The 20,234-nt window shown below is 41.5% G+C and overlaps 1 protein-coding gene across 1 annotated transcript in view; it reads left to right on the forward strand.

The window, feature by feature from the left end:
* Positions 1–20,234, forward strand: part of EXT1 (exostosin glycosyltransferase 1) — a 314,164-nt gene that overhangs the window by 264,555 nt on the left and 29,375 nt on the right. The window contains exons 2-4 of the mRNA XM_012646562.1: positions 13,641–13,734; positions 15,327–15,434; positions 19,526–19,645. Of these exons, the coding sequence (XP_012502016.1) occupies positions 13,641–13,734; positions 15,327–15,434; positions 19,526–19,645 (322 nt within the window). The remainder of the gene's footprint in view (positions 1–13,640; positions 13,735–15,326; positions 15,435–19,525; positions 19,646–20,234) is intronic.

A 20,234-nucleotide genomic window follows, 5' to 3' on the forward strand; every position in this document is an offset into this window, starting at 1 on the left:
GGACTCCAAATCTATTTTCAAGCTGTCTCTTTCTTTCTCTGCTCACTCAGAACTGTCCTTTTTATCTTGGTTCTGCCCCTGGTGGTATCTTGGGCAAGTTACTTGACCTCTCTTGACTGCTTTTTTTTTCATCTGGATATTTGGACTGCATGATCTTTGTGGTGCCTTCCAGCTGTTAACATTTTTTTTTTGATTTTGTGATTTCCCTCGCTTGTTATTACAGAAAGCACAAATGTTGCGCCCTAAGCATAAGATAGGAAAGTATTCAATGATCAAGTTGAAAAATCTCCACTTTCCATGTTCCAGAACTCTTAAGTTTGAGTGCATAGAGATCTGTTGTTTTCAGGCCATTTTCTGTGCTAAGGGTGGTTTGGGTTTTACTTCTGTTTTTTCTGTAGACCTTGTTGGATGTATGGCCATTTGATTTTGGTAGAAAATACTGTGTCTTGACACACACCAACGCTCTTACCCTTGGCAGGTTTTGGAAGCCTGCAGGCAGGGTCCTGAGGCTGCCTGAGTCACCGTTAATGAACCAAACTGCCTGAAATGCTCCAAAGGTTGCCTTTTGGCACTTGGCAGGAAAATCCTTTTCATGTTAGTTTCAAGGTTGTCAGATATCATTATCCCCAAGTATTAAACATTTTAAAGAAAGGAGGTAGTGTGTTTGATTTATAGAATAATTATCTAGCTTTAGCTCTAACTTGGCTTTGGCAATGGTTTTGCAAGCACTCGAAAATTAAATCCATTTTTTATGGCACTACAAGGTATTATCTCATAGCAAATGATAATTAAACACCTGTGAAATCAATTAGCCCTTTAAGCAGGGAAAAAAAGTTTTCCAATTATGTTTTCGCACCTCTAAAACTTTTATAATTCCAAAACTAACACTTGTGTAGAGGTATATGGTCGATTGGCTGTTGCTGGGTTAACTTTCCGTAAAGATCATCCCTAAATTTTGCTTAGACTTGATCCCAAGGAAGGCAGTTTGTGGTACCGGCGCCCTTGCAAAGAGGATGCAATTGCCTTTGGAGCTGACTCTTAGCAGCTATCTATCTGACACGCAGCTGAGCTGTCAGCGACGCTACCAAGGAAGTTACTCACTTTGTGTTTTGATGCCAAGTTTTACTTGACAGTTTATTTAAAAGCCAAGATACCTTAATGGAAACCAAGCAACAAGACGATCTATGTGACAGAGTTGCTCTCTCTTTAAGGATTCCATAGCCAAACGTTCTGAGCCATCTTCATTATAAATTCGTACCCTGAAAACAGACTGGTTAATAGCTGAAACCTAATACAGGGGAAAACTGGGACTCACGGCTGGCCATTCAGCCCCACAGTATCATGTGCATTTAATCATCGGCTTTGGTAAAAAATTAGCTATTCCAGATGCTTCCTTTGGAAAATGATCTGTACTTCTGAAGCAGTGGATGGATTTTGGGCATATGCCACAACGATTTGGGACTCAAAGAAGAGAAAAAAGAAACAAGCAATGCCAGGCCTTTGACATCTTCTACATTATGCCTCATATGTACAAAAACTGTTCCAAGAAAATTTTTTACTTGTCCTTCCTAATATTTATAATTGCTTTAGTTTGCATAATACTCTCATATACACAGTCTTGTCATATCCCTGGTAGAGCTCGTTAGGTAGGCAAAACTGGTATGAGTGTCTCATTTTATAAATGAGCACAGGTTCAGAACCGAAGTGACTTCCTTGAAATTAAGGACAAAGTCAAGATCAGAAACTGTATTTTCTGTATATTAGTTTATACACGTTTTATCCTATCATTTTACATAAACATCTCTAAAGATGTTCTTTCTTTAAAATTTTTTTTCTAAAGTCATATTTAATGGGCTCTTGCTTTCCTAACAGATGGCATTTGGAGAAGTTGATGAATCTTAACATTAACTAGAGAAAGAAGGCTAGTATTGCATAAAACAAAGATGAAAGAGAATTTTTCTATATCCTTTTAGAAACTTGTCATAAGAATTATCCTTGCGAACATCGCCAGCAGTTTGTACACTTTATGATCTCACAAGCATTATAAATCCCTGAGAGATGGGGTGAGATCGGGTGAGGGTTGAATGATCTCACATTTGTTCAACAAATATTTCTTAAAAGATTACTATGGTCCAGGCACAGCACAAGAACAGGTAAGCCCCTGCTCTCGTGAAGTTTTGGGGAGAAAGACAGTAAGCCAATAAAACAGGTACGTGCATGAATTCAGACATCAGTAGATGCCAGAACAGATGAAACAAGGCAATGGGAAATGAGTTCCTGGAACACAGCTGGTCTGTGAGGGCCTCCCTGAGGAGGGGCTGTTTGAACACTGATAGGCATCTTGAGATAGATCCTGGAGGAGAATGTTCCAGGCAGAGGGCACAGCAAGTGCAAGCGCAGGAGATGGAAGTTCGAGAAATTGAGAGCAGGACATTGTAGCTATAGATGGTGAGTGAGGAGGGGGCAAAGGCCGGTTCTCATGGGGCCCAGTCGGCCAGGGCAAGGGGTGTGAATATGATTCTAGGTGCCAGGAGGAACCACTGGAGGGTTTTCAGCCTGGGAATGACATTTGAAAAGTGTCTGTGGCTACTCTATGGAAAATGGATTTTAGGGAGATACCATTGAACCCATTCTGGTTTTTTTGTTTGTTTGTTTTTGAGACAAAGTCTGGCTCTGTTGCCCAGGTTTGAGTGCCATGGAGTCAGCCTAGCTCACGGCAACCTCAAACTCCTGGGCTCAAGCGATCCTACTGCCTCAGCCTCCCGAGTAGCTGGGACTACAGGTATGCACCACCATGCCTGGCTAATTTTTTATATATGTATATATTTTTTTAGTCATTCAGATAGTTTCTTTCTATTTTTAGTAGAGATGGGGTCTCGCTTTTGCTCAGGCTGGTCTCGAACTCCTGACCTCAAGCAATCCTCCCACCTTGGCCTCCCAGAGTGCTAGGAGTACAGGTGTGAGCCACCATTCTCTGCCTAACCCATTCTGTTTTAAAACTATTAAGAGCCAGCATATGCTTCTTGTTGCTCTGCTCATGCTATTAATAGTTACGAAGGAGGAGGAAGAAGAGGAGGAGAATTAAGGAGGTATAGGAAAGAGGGATGTAAGGAGACCCTTGTTCTGCTGGAATTACAAAAATGTGAGTGGGCAGCTCTTAGAGGGCTTTTACATCATTGCTTCCCCAGCGCCCGGGGTGTTGCCTGGCACATAGGAGCTCCATACCCATTTGTCCAGTGAGTAAATATCAGGGTACAAAGTCATCCTAGGGCCACTTGGCCCACCTCTCCCCAATCTGATGCTTAAATTTTCTCTCTGTCCCACGGCCCCTTCCCAGAATGAGGCACCCGGGAGTGAACTAGCTCCTTAGCTAGTCAAGGGGACTGTGGTAAACTTGGTCAGCTGGAGGAGGAGGGACAGGTGACCCAGCTCCATAGACTGTCTCCCCAGAGCAGGCAACGTTGTGCTTTTGCCAAAGGAAATGGAAGAATCTAGACTTGTGGGCCTTCCCAATCCCTAAGGACCTCATGCAAAGTTCATCTGGTAAATCAACAACATGTGGCATCACATCTTCCGCTGTAACATAGATTTTTATGTCTCATGGATCTATACATTTATGCATTCACACACCCAGGTGGGAATGATTAAACTTTGCATAGACAACTAGTTTTGTACAATTTTCATATTATGTTGAGTGTCCTAGAAGTTCTCAAGGATGCATCATCTCGGCCTATGCAGAGTTCTGAGGTCTTGTTTTTGTGTTCAGTGTAAAAAGCTCAGGAATGAGGTGACCCTGACTGTCAAAGTCACCAGGTGAAGCTCAGTTATGCCAATAGTGAGAGAGGAAATGGGAAGGTGAGGTTTGTGGAACCAGCCATCATTCCATGAACTGTAATTGGATTTTCAAGGTATTTTATAATCACTTAAGTGCAGAGACCAGACAAAAGGCTTAAGCAGTGACAAGAATGTAGGACACCAGACAGCATCTGCGTAGTGCCTACCCTGGGGACGAGAACAGTAGGACTTCCAAACATCCTCCTAATCCAAGGCCCAATCAAGGCTGGCCTTACTACAAAGGATGTCTTTGATCAAGAAGAGAAGTGGTCGGAACATTGTGTCGAGCCCAGTTTTCTTATGGGGGCGGGAGGAGGAGGAGCTGTTGCCTATGGATCAAGGCAGTATTTGTCATTGCAGGAGCTGTGAGGAGGTTCTACAGTTTTTTTTCCTCAGCTCCAACATGGAGGAAGGCCAGTACAAGGTTCAGTTTGAATAGCACTGCACATGCATTCAACTTGATTTGCAAATAATGCCATTTATCAGGGCCAGTGAAACATAATTTTTCACTCTCATCAGCGTGCAGAGAGAAGGTGAAATTTTTAACAAGCTGCCAGGACTATAGAAATAAAGACAGAGAAAGGTTAGAAAATGCACAAAGGGAAGACAAAAAATTTTAAAAGACACTATTTTCCTTTCCCTAAGTAAGTTGGGTTCAGACTAAATGTAAGAATGAAAATCAGCCTTGGAAGGCATCATCAAAACCCAGATCTGTGGGTATTAGCTAGAGATTGTTGTAATGAAAGGCTTGCATCTCTTCTTTGTCTCCTCCTTACTTCCACAGCCCTTGTACATCAAAATACAAACTGGTGGGCACCAAGCACTTTTCATCCATGTAGTAACTCCTTTTTGAGTGGCTGCTGCAGTCCAGGCCCTGGGGTAGGTGCTGGGTCAACGGAAAGTAGGACCAAGGTCCTGCCTTCTGGAGTCCAGGGAAAGGAAGATTAAAGAAATGGGCAACTTAATGGACAACAGAGTGGACAACAGAGTCAGCACCAAGTGCAGAACTCCAGGGATCAGGGAGGCTTCCTCCAGGCAGCAGGAGTGGAAGTTAAGCAGAGAAGGAGAAAGCAGTGTGTCAGGGAGAAGTGCCCCTCTCACAGCTGCCTCCTGGGACTTGGCTAGTCCTAGGGGAAGAGCTGCCATCCGAGGACAGACGCTCTGCACTGCCTGCCCCGTGCTGGTCTTCCCGGGCTTCAGTCCACGCTTCCTGGCCCCATTCCACTTGGCCAGTCCCCGTGGCTCTGAGCCCGGTGAAAGGTTAATGGTGAGATAATGACCTCGGGCTTCCCCCTTGCCATCAGGCCTGCACGTGCCTCTTCTGGGCCCATTTATCCATCCAAGGTCATTATTGTTGCTGGATCTCTTATCGTTAATCCCTTCTCTTTCCCCCCTGTACCCAGGTAGCCCTTTATTTAGCATTTTCAGAAATGCTTTATTTCTACCCAGAGAATTTAAACCCACATGTCTTGGAATTGCATTGATCTCAGAATAGTTTTGAAAGTTGGTGTTGCTGAGCATAAAAGCTGGTGCCGCAAAGCCTTACCTCTTTCAGAAAGCTTCCTGAGATTAATGTCACGGGCACGATGTATTAAACATCTCTTGTTTTCACCTTTGCTGGCACTGCGTCACTCCTTCCTTCTCCGCAGCTCCGAGAGACAACAGAGCACATCGTGGATCCCACCCTCCTCCTATAAACCCCACGAAACCTTCAACGCTCTGCTTCATCATCTGTTCAATGGGGCCAATAGCATCTATTTTCCATGGTGGTTGTAAAGATAAAGTGCAGTGAAGACTAACCAGATTGTGCAGCACAATGGCCCACCCATAGGAAACAATAAGTGGGGGTATTAGTATGATAATTGTTATCATTAATGGCTGTCATATTTTTTTTACTTGCCTTTGTATATTATTCATTGAGCAGGATATGAGATGGGTCTTGTACCTCTTGAAGTATGAGGTGCACCTGGCACATGCTGTATTCATCAATATACACAGGTAGCAACTACCACCTATTCTAAATTTCAAGTTCTGAACTGTCAGTAGAGTTGCAGGGTAAGGATGAGTGGGAGAGTTTAGAGTTGATAGGGGATTATGACCCAGTGCGTTCAGACAGGACGTTTGATTCCAAGGACCCTTCTGACTCTCTCTTCTTCCCTGTGAAAGGCAGGTGTAACCATCCCACCGCACATGTGGTTGTGAGGCTTCCATGCGATGATGTGTGTTACAGTAAACGCCTCTCACAGAGGCCTCCCACCCCAGCCCCCAACATGTGACCTCCCTCCCTTCCCTATGTTGGAATGGATTTTATAATAAATGAACATAAAAAGGAGACTGTCTTCTGTGGGATGCCAAGAAGTGTGAAAGGGCGAATATAAATACCTGTCCCTGATTTCAGCCAAGCATCATTCTCTGCAGTGGACAGCTTTGGATGAGCAGCCTCATACCAAGGAGCATCCCAGAGAAATAAATTCCTAATCCCTGACATGACTGGGTGCCCCAGTGGTTCTAGCAGCAGGCAATGCTCAAAGACAAAGAATTGCCGGTAAGGAATTGCACCACCTCCAAATAGTGAGTGCCTTCCTGCTGTGGGGCACCAAGTGTCCCTGAGGCTGCAGCCAGTCTGGTCAGCTGTGCCCGGCACCACACATTCGTGTAGCTCATTTGCATTTACCTGACCCTGGCATACATAGCAGCTCATTCAGACTCTGTGTGAGCAGGTGTCATGAAGAAATGACGTTCAGCAAGTCCAGTGAATTCTCAAAGACCCCAGGGGCTTATCCTTTTCCATGTTGTATGTTTTCAAGACAGCTAATGAAGAGACAGTACACTGGCCAGTTGGACCCATTTTCCAGCTAAAAGATTGGCTCCCACTTATGTGTTTCTCAGTTCAAATCTGTGCCTTGGGCCAATTTCATATTATTATGTGCTATAAACTTTAGAGTTTTCTCAGAAATAATTGAAATTTTGTGTTAAATCTGTAAAGAACAAAGAAGGGTCTAAGGCAATGTGGTAAGTAAATAACAGAACACCATCTTAGCCTGAACTCCTGGTAATGACCTGGGTGAAGTTTTATTTTATTTTATTTTATTTTGGAGGCAGAGTCTCCCTCTGTCACCCGGGGTGGAATGCAGTGGCATCATCCTAGCTCACTGCAACCTCAAGGGATCCTCCTGCCTCAGCCTCCCAAGTAGCTGAGAGTACAGGGATGTGTCACTGCACTGGCTAATTTTTTTATTTTTAGTAGAGACGGGGTCTCGCTCTTGCTCCGGCTGGTCTTGAACTCCTGAGCTAAGCAATCCTTCCTCCTTGGCCTCCCAGAGTACTAGGATTACAGGCATGAGCCACTTCGCCCAAACCATGGGTGAAGTTTTGAGTAGGAGAGAAACGGTCCTTTTAAATGGGAGCTGTTTGTTGCCAATGCTTGAAACCAGGTGAACTGCTTAGGACGTGGCCTCATCAGAAATAACGTTTTTAGACACTGCATGTTGCGTGGGCTGCCCAAGGAGGCAGCATGATACAGTGGAAAGAAAATGGCCGCTGGAATCAGAAAGCCCAGAATTGGAACACTGATGCTCCTGTCCTAGCCGTGACCTGCACTGGCAGGGTTTTTGAGTTCTCTGAACTTAGTTACTTCCTTATGAAGCTGAGTTCTATAAAGTCCTGAGGATACTGTTGGTAACAGACCGTTCTTCTGCTTAAGCCCTTCAGTGACTCTTGTCACCTGCACGGGATTGTGTCGGAACTACAGGAGATAGCATACAGAGCATTCCCAGTGGGACCCCAGCTAGACCAGCAGCTTCACCTCCCCTAGCCCCGACATTGCCCACCCCAAACTGACTGGTTTCTCTCACCTTGGTGCCTTTGTTCCTGCTGTGCTATCTCAACCCTCAGAAATGCCCATCACTTCCTCTTATCCCTTTACCGGGTTGTTTCTTGTGCCTCCTTTACTACTTAGCTCAGACTCTCACTCCTCTCATTCCCAGCTGTGGCCATTGCTTCTCTTCTCTGTATACCCCCCACCTCACCTCTCCTCTCCATCCTAGCACTTCCCTCGCTGAATACGAATCATTTGATAACACATCTGTTTTTTCCGCTGGACAGTGAACTCCTGAATAGTGCCCGACACATGGTGGGCTTTCAACTGTTTGCTGAACCAATGGAAGAAGCAAAGAGGAGGTGCTCAAAGGATGTGAATTTTTTTTCCTCATTCTAGTGCACTTTATGGAACTACAACAGTCATAAGTTAGTTTGGTTGTCTTTCTTTTTTTCTTAAGGGATGTGCATGAAACTTGGGTGTAAGCAAAGATTAATTACTTATGAGGATGGGACTGGAGGGAATGGATCAGCTGCAGATGTTAAGCTACTTTATAAATAAATGCTTGCGACAAACTGTAACAACATCATGGGGAGACTAGAATTGTGCGAGTCCAGAGATGAGAGGCCGGATCACTTGATGCTTTTCCTAACTCTTTGGTTAGCAAAAAGCAGGCTCATGCAGCAGATGTGCATGCTACAGAGAGATTGTGGGAACCACGGGAGGACCTGTGAGCACAGTGCTCCAGCTACATCCTTGTCTACGTAGCTTTGGATAACACGGCAAAGTCCTTTCAATTAGAAGCTGCTGTTTCCTTGTAATTCACAGCTTCTGTTTTCATTTTACTTTAAAGGATCTGTTCCACATTTGTCTTTTGGCTCTGTCTTTGGGAGTCTAGTTTTTTCTTTAATTGTTACTAGTTTTTTTATGTTTATATTCCTCTCATGCTGGTATAATTTACCATAATAACTTGCAATTGCATAGTGCTTTACCGTTTACACTGCATGTACGTGATTTCGTTTGATCTTGGTAACTCTGAGGCTCAGAGAAGTGAAATGATTTGCGTGGGGTCATACAGAAAGCGGTAGATCCAGAACCCAAATTCCTCAACTCAGATTTTCTAACTTGAAATTGGCTGTGTTTTCCATTATAGTCTGTTGCCTTCCTTCAGCCCTAATGATAATAGCTACCATTTATGGATTGCTTCTAATATGCCTGTGTTTTAGTTAAAAGTATATCATTTCATCCTCAGAGTATAAGTATTATCCCCATTTTGCCAACCAGGACTAACGTTAAACAAATTAAACAACTTTCCCAAGATCACTCAGCTTATAAGTAGCTAAGCTGGAATTCGAACCCAGGTTTGGCTGCCCATAAAGCTGTTTTGTCCTTAAGCTTTTAATTACTATGCTCTTAACTACCATACCAGTGGTTCTCAAAATTTAGGGTGCATCATAATTACCTGGAGGGCGTGTTAAAACACAGAATTCTGGGCTCTTCCCCCAGAGTTTCTGATTCAGCAGGTTTGAGTGAGGCTGAGAATTTGCATTTCTAACAAGTTCCCAGGTAATGCAGCTGCAGCTCCTGGCTGGGAGAATACGCTTTGAGAACCCCTGCACAAAGCCACGCTAGCCCCACTTCCCCAGCTGCACAGAATTGCTGCCAGCAAAAACATGTTTCATATGGAGGGGAAAGACTTCAATAATGCATTATTGCATAGCCCAGTTTAAATGGGGTGCATTCCATATATTACTCAATACAACTTTAAGGAGAAAATTAGTACCATAGAGAGGTACTGGTTTCTAGGTTAAATTCAGGGTCATGTCATTTTTACTGCATTTTTCTTTGGAGTCATTTATGAAAACTTTTTTACCTTTTGAGATTTATTACCTATATGGTGGGGAACTTAATGCCCATTTAAAAAGGGTAACAAAACCATTTATAAATTAGAGCTGAAAATTCTCTGAGATTAGTTGTCTCCCTCATCATCTTACCTTCTTGCTTAGGATATCATGTGTTCATCTTTTGTTTTTAAGTAGTATATGACTATAATGTGACTCACATTTCTAAACATAAGCAATAGGAGAGAATTAGTCCATCTAAAAAGATTGTTCCCTCCTTTGACCTATCAAATCTCCCTACCTTTCTTCCCTACCCCCAACCAATGTTAACCACTAACCATTCTCTCGCCCTATAATTATGTTATTTCATGAATGTCATGTAAACGGGAAATGCAGTATGTACCCTTTAGAGATTGGCTTTTTCACTCAGCATAATTTCCTTAAAGTTGTGTATGTCGATAGTTTGTTCCGTTTCATTGCTGAGAAGTATTCTAGGCTACGGATGTACCACAATTTGTCGAATCATTCATGCATTGAAGGACATTTGGGTGATTTCCAGTTTGCAGCTATTACAGGTAAAACTGCTGTGAACATTTGTGGACAAGTTTCTGTGTGAAAATCAGTTTCCATTTCTGTGGGATAAATGCCCAAGAGTGCAATTGCTGGGTCATGTGGTAAGTCTGTTTTGAGTTTAAAAAAGAACTGCCAAACTATTTTCCAAAGTGGCTGTACCATTTTACCATCCTTCCAGCAATATATGAAGGGTTCTAATTTCTTTACATCTTCATCAGCGCTTGTTCTTATCTGCCGTTTTGATGTTAGCCATCCTGGTGGGTGTGAAGTGATATCTCTTTGCAGTTTTGATTTGCATTTCCCTAATGACTAATGATGTTGAGTATCTGTTCATGTGCTTATCAGCACTTTGTATATTTTCTTTGGAAAAATGTTTTTTCAAATCCTTAGCCCCTTTTAAAATTATCTGTGTTTTTATTGTTGAGTCAGAAGAGTTCTTTACATGTTCTAGATAAAAGTTCCTCATTAGATACATGATTTGTAAATAATATTCTGTTTTTATGGCTTGTTTTTTTTACTTTCTTGATCAGAGCTAGGGGTTGGAGAACCCAGTCTTTCTGACTATCCTGGCCCAGAGTAAAGCTCCCATGAGGCAGAGCTCACAGGGCTTGGCAATTCAGCAGGCGATGGCCCAGAAACCATGGACTCTCAGTTCTTGCCGAGATTTGATAGATTTTCTTGAACGAATGTTTCTCTATTTATCATTATGCCCTTGGGACAATTTCCAGAGACTTTAAATAAATGTTTTTATAATTTTTGCTAGTTAAATTGTTGTTTTGCTGGGGAGAATATCAATAGGGTTCTTTGTGTTTATTCTGGAAGGACTTTCAAAATCTCCTCTTGCAATGCAAACACTCCCAAGAGATTTTATTAATACATCTTCAGTTCAAGTCATCAGCATCTTCTGGTTGTCAGGTGATTCTTTGGTAAATCTACCAACTAGAGAACAACTTCTCTGGACTACATCTGTGGGAATGGGGTAGTGCGACATAGAATTTCTTCAAAGAATGATCAAATAAATCAATGGATTCAAGCATCTAGAAGGAGATAGATGTGGAATGTGGCAGAGTAGCAAAATGGGCTGGGTGGGAGAGTACCGAACATGTGGCCAGCCTAGAACGATCCACCTGCACCACTGATGGACATCATTACTCCCTCAGTGAGAGCACACTAATGATTCATAGGCTCGCTGTCCATAGAGCCCAAAACAAAGGCTGGTTCATGGGCTGAGCATGCTTAGAATTTGGAGTGGAAATCATTGTTATGTGTGTATATGTTCTGTGTGTCTATATGAATACACACGTTAGGCACACGTTGTGTACATATGAGCAGATATCTACACACACACACACACACACACACACACACATACACACACATAATGGGCATGGCAACTTTCAAAGCAGTGAAATAAAAGGACATTCCGCTTTCTTACCTAAAAACAATAACATAGTAATCGAATGTTAAAACTGGATCTTCAGTCGTCTCGTCCAACTGGGTCATTTTGCAGATAAAGAAACTGAGGCCCAGAAAGCTCATGTTTTGTTGGTAGTCTCACCTACTGGGTTCCTAACTGCTGCAAGGGTGAGTGCTTTTCCCACATCTCATATGACTTATTACGTGAATGAATGCCAGCTTCACTTGTGTCAACTTGATTTGCTACATCAGCAAATAATCCTTCTATTCAACCATTTAAAATCAGCACCCTAGTTTAACTGTCATCTGAATTTTTCCTGTAAGTTTTCTGCCCTTCTTCTCCCTCTAACCATACCCTCAAGTAAATTCTGCAACTGGCAACTTTGAAACTTGTTACAATCCAGAACTTTAATAGGGTTTTACATTTTTAGTAGCCTAATGATGAGGATGTAGGACCTTCTGTGCTAGTCCCCCAGGGCTTTCTATTCTGGGCATTTATTAAACCTTGCTGTAGTCTGAAGTATATTCAACCTTTCTGTATTAAAAAAATTCAATTTAAACTTTATACATATATTTGTGTGTGTATATGTGTGTGTGTGTGTGTGTGTGTGTGTGTACACATTTCCCTCTTCTCTATCTATTAGGGAGAGATTCAGACATAATCAACATTTGGAATTGAAGATACCAGTCAATTATTTTTCTGTATTTGGTGAGGAAAAAGAAGTAATTTATCCTCATAATTTAGGTTTTTTAATTTAGCTAAATTTGAGCCTTCTTAAAAATCTTTTTTACTTTGAAGTCTATTTTGCAATTTAATTAATGCAGCAAGGGTTTTTTTATTTCGCTCTCAATGGAGATAATCTTAATCCATTCACGGTGACCTTTTCTTGTGCAAATTAGTTGTACACGCTTGTTTAAGCAAATGGTCCTTTGCATGATGTCTCTTCTTAATGACGGGTTTATAATTGAAAATTGGCTTACTCCCATATGCCTAGTTTGTATGAGAATATAAAAATAGATGTGGACTTTAAAAATATAAATGTATATATCAATATCCCAAAAAGAAGAAAGAAGAACCCAGTGCCTTCAGGCTATGATTAAATTAGACTATTAGAGTCAGAGAATGCTGGTGACATATGCTGCTGTCAAAGTCACACCTGTCTGCTCAGCATTGGAAGCCGTTGAAAAATGAGAGAGATTTCATCTTGGCTGTAAGAATCGGGCCTTCACAGGACACAAGCCATCTCAAGTTTTCTTAAACTGATAATGTACTCGAAACTGTGTATGTAGGAATGTGTTTGTGGTAAGCACTTTAAAAGTGACAGTCCTAAACAAAATGAAATGCTTTTTATCTTTCCTAAACTTCACTGGCATAAAGAAACAGGTGACACTCATGTTACGTTTTGTATTTTTTTCAAAATGCAAAAACAGTGTAATAACATTAAATGGTATTTGAGTAAAAGAAACAATCGTCTCTTCTGTAAGCCAGTTTCCCATACCCCCTACTATTTAGGATTGTTTTTTCTTTTCTCTTGCTATTCCTCTTTCGCCATTTCTTAGGCTAGCATCCTCCTACCTCACCTCTTATTTCTCCTGTAAGTCATGTCAGCCATTCTTTTACAGGAATATTTCTTGAAATGTCCTTGATTAAATGCAGAAATTCCATCTTGAAGGAGAAAACAAATATTGTTTTGTGCTTGGGATAGAGGTTTCCTGAGTAGTTTTTAATAGCATAGATTTTGAGGAGGATGGGAAACAAGAACAGTTTTAGTTTTGCTAAATGTCGTGGCGTTAAAGAGAAGAAGCAGTGATTTATTTTTCTTTTTTAATCTATGGGGCACCATATTTCACCAAGACACAAACATCTGATTTTGGAGGCAAAGACTGGGCAAACCAAATTGTTGCCGGGACCATGAAACTTGTCTTTTTATGTACTGTTTACAAAAGAGACCTTAATCGCTCTGTCCAACAGACAGTTCACATTTTTTCTTCATGTGACAAGCCCCTTCCCTAAAATGCAAAAGTGAGAGCTGCCCAGCGTGCCTCTCTTGAGTTGCTCTGGGTGAATTTGAACACATGTGCACCCACTGATGGCCAACCCCCCACCTCCCCATTCCCCATGGGGCTTCCTTTGCTGATCACGCCTCCTCTCTTTCCAGGTATGATTATCGGGAAATGCTGCACAATGCCACTTTCTGTCTGGTTCCTCGTGGTCGCAGGCTTGGGTCCTTCAGATTCCTGGAGGCTTTGCAGGTAAGAGACCCTAAGACCTCCCCAGAAAAGGGCTGAGGATTGAAGTCAGACTGGGTAAGTTTAACCTTATCACCTCTCCAGGGATAGCAAAAGAAAAGGTGTGGTTTCCCTTGATGATCTGAAATTTTTCCCAAGAAAATCTGAAACATTTTTGAAAAGTGGGGAGTTGAGGGAGGATTTGCTCATTATCTTTGGACATAAGAAAATTCAATGATTTTGCCACTAGGGAAGGTGAGTTCTACAGGGTTATGTTTGCAAACAGAAGGCAGATCTGATTGCCACCCTGGTCTACCAGGCAGACTAGCTGGGCTCCTTGAAGGGGCCCTGCCCTTTTCCTGGAAGCCAATCTCAAGAGCAATGAAAAGAGTTTATTGCTGGTACTCCCCAAAAGCAAGATTGTCCTGTCCCCATCTTGGTCATCATTCAGTTCCTTTAATTTCTTAAAGTGGTGTCTAGTAGAGTGGTATCACTTGGCCCAGCTATGCTGAGGCTCTGCAGTTCAGAGGTCCCAGCTCCAGCTCTGGAGCATTTGTGAGAGTCTGTTGGCTCATCAACCTCACTCTGCAGAAATGCCTTCTCCTGCTGAGACAACCATCCACACTTCCCACCTGGAAGGTGCATCCAGCCTTCTTCGGTTGCTAAGAGGAAGCATGCTCTCAACCTCTGTCATCCTCCACTCCTTGACCCCTGCTGCCACGTTCTTTCCTCCTCTGTGCCCTGCACTGTGTCTGAATCTGTGTGTTTGTTGCAATGCTTCATAACTTCCTGTCCCTGCCATTCTAACTGCAAATTACTCTGTCATATCATAGACAGAAGAGCTGCCTTCTCTGAAAGTCTTTTCCAGTGCTCTCTGTGTGTTCTGCAAAGCATGTCATCACTAATGTTCTTTTAGTCTCCTGGGATGTGGCATGGAGCAAATTGTTCTCTGGTCTGGATTATGAGTTATTTGGAATCCGCATGTTATCATTAGCCTACTGTTTCTTGACTATTAGATCCCAATGCAGATAGTAAATTGGTATGACTATGGTTTGGATCACTTCACACTGAAGGGAACAAGGTTCTGGTTTAGGTGTTTACAGAACAAAGGAAGGGTGAACACCATGTACTAGTTAAATCCACAAAATGCTACATAGGAATGCTGAGCTTTCTTCTGCTCCTTGTTGCTCATGACATGGGGATAAACCACTTTGCAAGTAGACTCGGGGCAGTTACATTGACAAAACCGTTTATATTCAAGGCTGGTTTTATGCTCGGATTTTGTTGGTGCAAGCTTTTGTTACATCCATAAAACTTCTCCAGTGAGTCCAGTCGTCTGTGTGGAAGTAAGGTCAGCCAAACCTATGTCCTAGAATAGAAATGGGGTTTTAGCATTCTAGGGCAAGCCTTGCAAATATTAAAATCTAGTCTGGATATGTACAACCTTCATGTGACTTGATTACTCATAAAAGCTAACTTTTCTCCTGGCCTGAGCAGTCCAGGATCCCTGCAATGTAAGAAATGCCAATAATTGAATTTGCATTGATTTCACTCCTGATTGGAATGATTCCTGCTGCTGCTTTCCTCACACTCATGAAGTACCCTTCTTTGCACAGGCTGCCTGTGTCCCTGTGATGCTCAGCAATGGATGGGAGTTGCCATTCTCTGAAGTGATTAATTGGAACCAAGCTGCCGTCATAGGCGATGAGAGATTATTATTACAGGTAAGGAAGGGGCTGTGGCCTTCAGCAGATCAGCAGGTTATTGCTGCCCCTCTCCAAACTTTCAAAGAAGATGAATCCAAAAGGTCAGCTCTATAAAAAAAATTTTATCAGGAGAAGAGTGCCTGTGTCACAGTGAATATGAAGTCATTTAATATGACATCGTTCACTTCCCGACACAAAACCTGGCCAGGTCCATAGAATATATTCTGAAAAGAAGTTGCAGATGAAGAACATGAGGTTTGATTTGTGAAAAGAGATGCATCTCCACCCCTTTCAGTAACCAGAATTTTTAGAAGTGATTCCAGAGAATTTTTATACTACCAGACTAACTCATATTCCCTTTCCCTGTTTCTGCATTTGGCTGCAGATTAATTTTCAGAAACAAGAGAGGTCTCTAGGGTTTGTTCTTGTAATTAATGTTATAATTCCTCAAATGATCCAGTCTGGGTACCTGAGCAAGTGTTATCTTCAGGATGTATATTTAAAAGTGAGGTCCCTAATAAAAGTTTGAACTGCTCAAGAGCTGCCTAGGGAGGGGCTACGGTACTCACAGAGAAATCCGAGGGCAGGAATAGTCACTAAGGATTTCTAAAGCCTTCTGTGCAGTCATGTTTTAGGTTCAATGTAAGTTGTCATACTCTTTTCTCTTAAAATTATAGAATATTTTAATGTTTTTCTCTTATGGCATTGTATACTTTATCTTTGAACTACCACAGGTATTTGTGGAATGGTTTTTCTTTCAATGTCCTTGCTTTCTTTATTTTTGTTTTTGATACCCAGAAAATTGAGTTTCTGACTCTGTTGTTGATTCCACTTCTGTGCTGCTAGGCAGTGTACTAGCTGACTGCAGAAGCAATGCAGTGTTCCCCCTGATACAACAGGTGAAGTATCTGCCACTGAGAGGGCTGTGGGTTAAGACAGCCAAGCTGATCGCAGCTCCAGAAACAGTCCTTCTTTCTGGTACTCAGGTGTGTGATTTCAGTAGCCCCTGGGGCCTCAGAAACAAAACAAGAATATGTGATCGGAAATAGGACAGAATCTTTTCATTTGGGATAACTCATCCTGTCCTAAATACAATTTGGTTTCTTAGGTGTTCATTGAGAAAGGGGTCTGGAGTTTTTGTGAAAAACAACATATGCCCATGGTTCTCCATTATGATTCGTTAAGGAAATCCTTACAGAAATACTGAGCAAGTGTTCTCCCCATGCGGAGATCATGTAAAACGATGCTTAAATCATTTATTCATGAAAGGCCAAACAAAAATGATATGTGATGCTTTTCTATGTTGCCTTTTTCCTTCTTTTTATTTTTTTTTTAAAGAATACATGATCATTAAAGGAAATTTGGAAAATAAAGGGAATTTAAAACATTAGACATAATTTCTCCATTTTTATACCAATGGTCCTGTGAATTTGATATGAGTAAGCTGGGAGTTTGTCTTTGGTATGGAGAGCATTCCAGGATACTTAGTTGTGGTTGTGCTGTTTCAACCATTTCATCAAAGTTGGTGGGTATTTCACCTTTTGAAGCAACTCTTCGGCTTGACTCTGAAGATGTTTTTCATTCCACCCACCCACCCAAACTTGCTGATATTTTTACCCTCTCATATGCAGTCTGTCTTTGCACAGCTGCCTTCATATTGAACAGCAACTGTACTGTCGTTAACAATGGTTTTAAAGAGTTGGCACTGAGCCCGAATGTCTGCTCTGGGAAATGTTTTTGTTATGTTACAATTTTTCATTTCCTGTTTTAGAACAGCTTGGATGTTTTATTTGCATATATTCTTGTCATCATGTCACCAAGAGAGTTTAATGTGGCTTTCTTATATCTATTTTGGTGGATTCCATTAGTTTTGTTATCAAACATGACCTTTTATTAAGACTTCATTGAGTTCTGCAACTTCCAAAACAATCTGGCCAAATTGGAATGAATTTATCACTTTCCCATACCTGTCTCTCAGGACAAGCAGATTAATAACAAATAGCCAAATGCCTTTAAAACTTGGAACTCTTATCTTTTCAATCCATTGGAATTGTCTTCCAGAGCACTTTGCAGAGGGCTGTCAGATACTTGTATCATAAGCACAAACCGATAGAATGCATTGTGCTTGATGTAGTAAGATCAAGATGTGGCTTATATAAAACACGAAAAAAGTATTGGTAGGCAAATCTGTGATATTCCTTTTCTTCTTACATAACCACAGAAGACTCAATTTTTTGAAGACTACATAGCAATGATAGCTTTAGGCATTTTTCTAATAGACTGTTTCCTTGTGATCACACTAAAATAGTGATGCCAACCTATATGACTCTTAGAAAATACCATTGACATTTAGAAGAAGGCATGATTATGAAAATTGAACAATATAATTTTTTTTCTAATCTTTCTTTGGCAATCTAGATAACATTGTCAGTGAGTAAATAAAAATAAATTTTCTTTGACTTGTCAAGGTTCTATGATGTGAATGGTTTCTCTGCCTTCTCAAGGAATATTTTATCTCCATTTGACCTTGAACTCTGGTTTCAGGCTAATGTTTGCCTGACAATGTTTCTCCTTTTCCTGTTTCTTCAGTGGTGTGAATCCAGGTATACACTTTGGGATACAGATTTAGTGTCTGGTTTTGGGCATTGCCAAAGAAAGTGAGCATTTCTTGCTGCTCTTATTGTGAGGCAATTTTATTTCTCCTCCTAAGGGGAGTCTTGAATCAAAAAAAAAAAAAAAAAGTGCTACCACCTCCTTCCCCTCCAGTGGAGACTCAGTTATAGTCTTAGCCAAATGCTATGGGTAACTTTCCTATTAAAGCAGCTAACAGAGCATTCCTCCTTCAGCCCAGGCTCCCATGTCTGTCTGATTAGTCATATATTATGGAGGCAAGCATGCAGAAAGAGGTGAGCACAAAAGGGCAGTTGCTAATCACAAGGAATCTTCCCTTAAGAGCATAGACTCCATAAATGAAATAGACCTTGAACTGTAAGTGAAAATAGGGAGCAAGCCCAGAAAACTTACCAGACATCCAGGAAGTACATTTCAGAGCTCCAGACACAAGCAAATTCACAGGCAGACATTAAGCGGTTGGTCCAGCTTTGAAGAGCATTATCCTAATGTCAATAATGATAATAGTAATAATAATAAGCTATATTAATTAAGCATCCCGTGTTCTAGGCACCATGCTAAGCATTTATATAGTCTTTATTACAGCCTTACAATTTTAGTACTATGTCCCCATTTTACAAATGAGGAAATTTAGTCTTTGAGAAGTCAACTAACTTGACAAGGAAGCACAGCTAGTAAATGGTAGAGCCAAGAATCCCGCTTTGGTCTGACTCCTGTGCTTAACCATTAAGCTATATGGCTGTTACAAATAATGATATCCCTATGGTGGCTTCAGAAGATCATATTCAATTCAGCTCTTATTTCTTGAATAACTACCAATAAAAGCCACTATCCTAGCCTGAAAATATATAGCAGGATGACCAGGACATAGATCCTTCTTTTAAAATTGTGTAGCCTGGTTAGCAGTGATAGCTAAACATACATGGTGTTTGAGAGATACAGTTAGACTGGGGTAAGGGCTAAAGCCAGAAGGAGAAATCTAGGGAGCAGAAAGCCTCAAGGGGTAAGGAAGGAGGTACGTGCACATAAAAATGACTGACCCTAGCTGCAGGTTGGATGGGGAGGCTCACAGACATTCTCTAAAAAATCCTTTTACAGATATTTTGTAGTTCCTGGGGTGACAGATCTTAGAAGTGCTTGGGGGATAAAGTCTTTTGGTCTTTCCCCAAGACTTGTAGCTCTTCCTCTGAAAAATTTGGTTGTCCATGTACAGGGTCGAGGATTTTTAGAAACAGCAGTTGTGACTATAGGAACACCCTGCTACTGAATCTTAGAGATGAACTATAACTTTCATGCATCAAAGGCTGTTGAGGCTGATGCTTAGTAAGTGCTGTTGTATCTGACACTTTTTAGGGTCATTCCAACATAGGGTCTTAATGCTATGAAGAATAAAAGCCTAACCCAGTTGGGTTATTTTGATCAAATGCCATCTCTTTGTTTTACAGTTATAATTCCTATGTGTTCACCTTGTGTTACAGATTCCTTCTACAATCAGGTCTATTCATCAGGATAAAATCCTAGCACTTAGACAGCAGACACAATTCTTGTGGGAGGCTTATTTTTCTTCAGTTGAGAAGATTGTATTAACTACACTAGAGGTAAGTGAGACCGCGTGGCCCTTGTTCTTGCATAATCATCCTTTATGTGCTTCTCTCAGCCTCTGTTTTGCTGTTGGTGCTGTGCAATTGGTCAAATGGGACAAAACCAAATTTTCTGTACTCAGATATGTTGGTTAACCCCTCATACCTGCTTTGCCATGCCCAAGCAAATAAATACCCCCATTCCTCACAAACTCTGCAGAGGAAAACCAACATGGGGAGAAATTATACTCCTTGACATAGATTGGCTGTCTCACATCATTTCAGAAACATGTGGGTAATGACTGTCTTCCTGCTGTTCACGCTCAATGGCATCCTTTGAAGACATATTTCTGGAGTCCATTTAGAAAAAAGATAGTGACCAAGGGTAGGGAAAATCCTCTACCATTCTGTAAGTGTGAATAGTTGACTGGGCACTGCAGTCCAGTGACATTGGGGAGCAGCAAAATTAATTCTTAAGACATACACAACCCAACCAACCAGCATCAATGTCGCAAAGTTGTATTAAGAGGATCAGGATTGCACCCATGTGGTGCAGAAAGTGTTAAACTTTATGAAAGCGGGAAATCTTTCAGGCAGATGGGCACCC

Source organism: Propithecus coquereli, unplaced genomic scaffold (genome assembly GCF_000956105.1).
Source record: "Propithecus coquereli isolate 6110/MARCELLA unplaced genomic scaffold, Pcoq_1.0 Scaffold247, whole genome shotgun sequence".
In the NCBI taxonomy this organism is placed as follows: domain Eukaryota; kingdom Metazoa; phylum Chordata; class Mammalia; order Primates; family Indriidae; genus Propithecus; species Propithecus coquereli.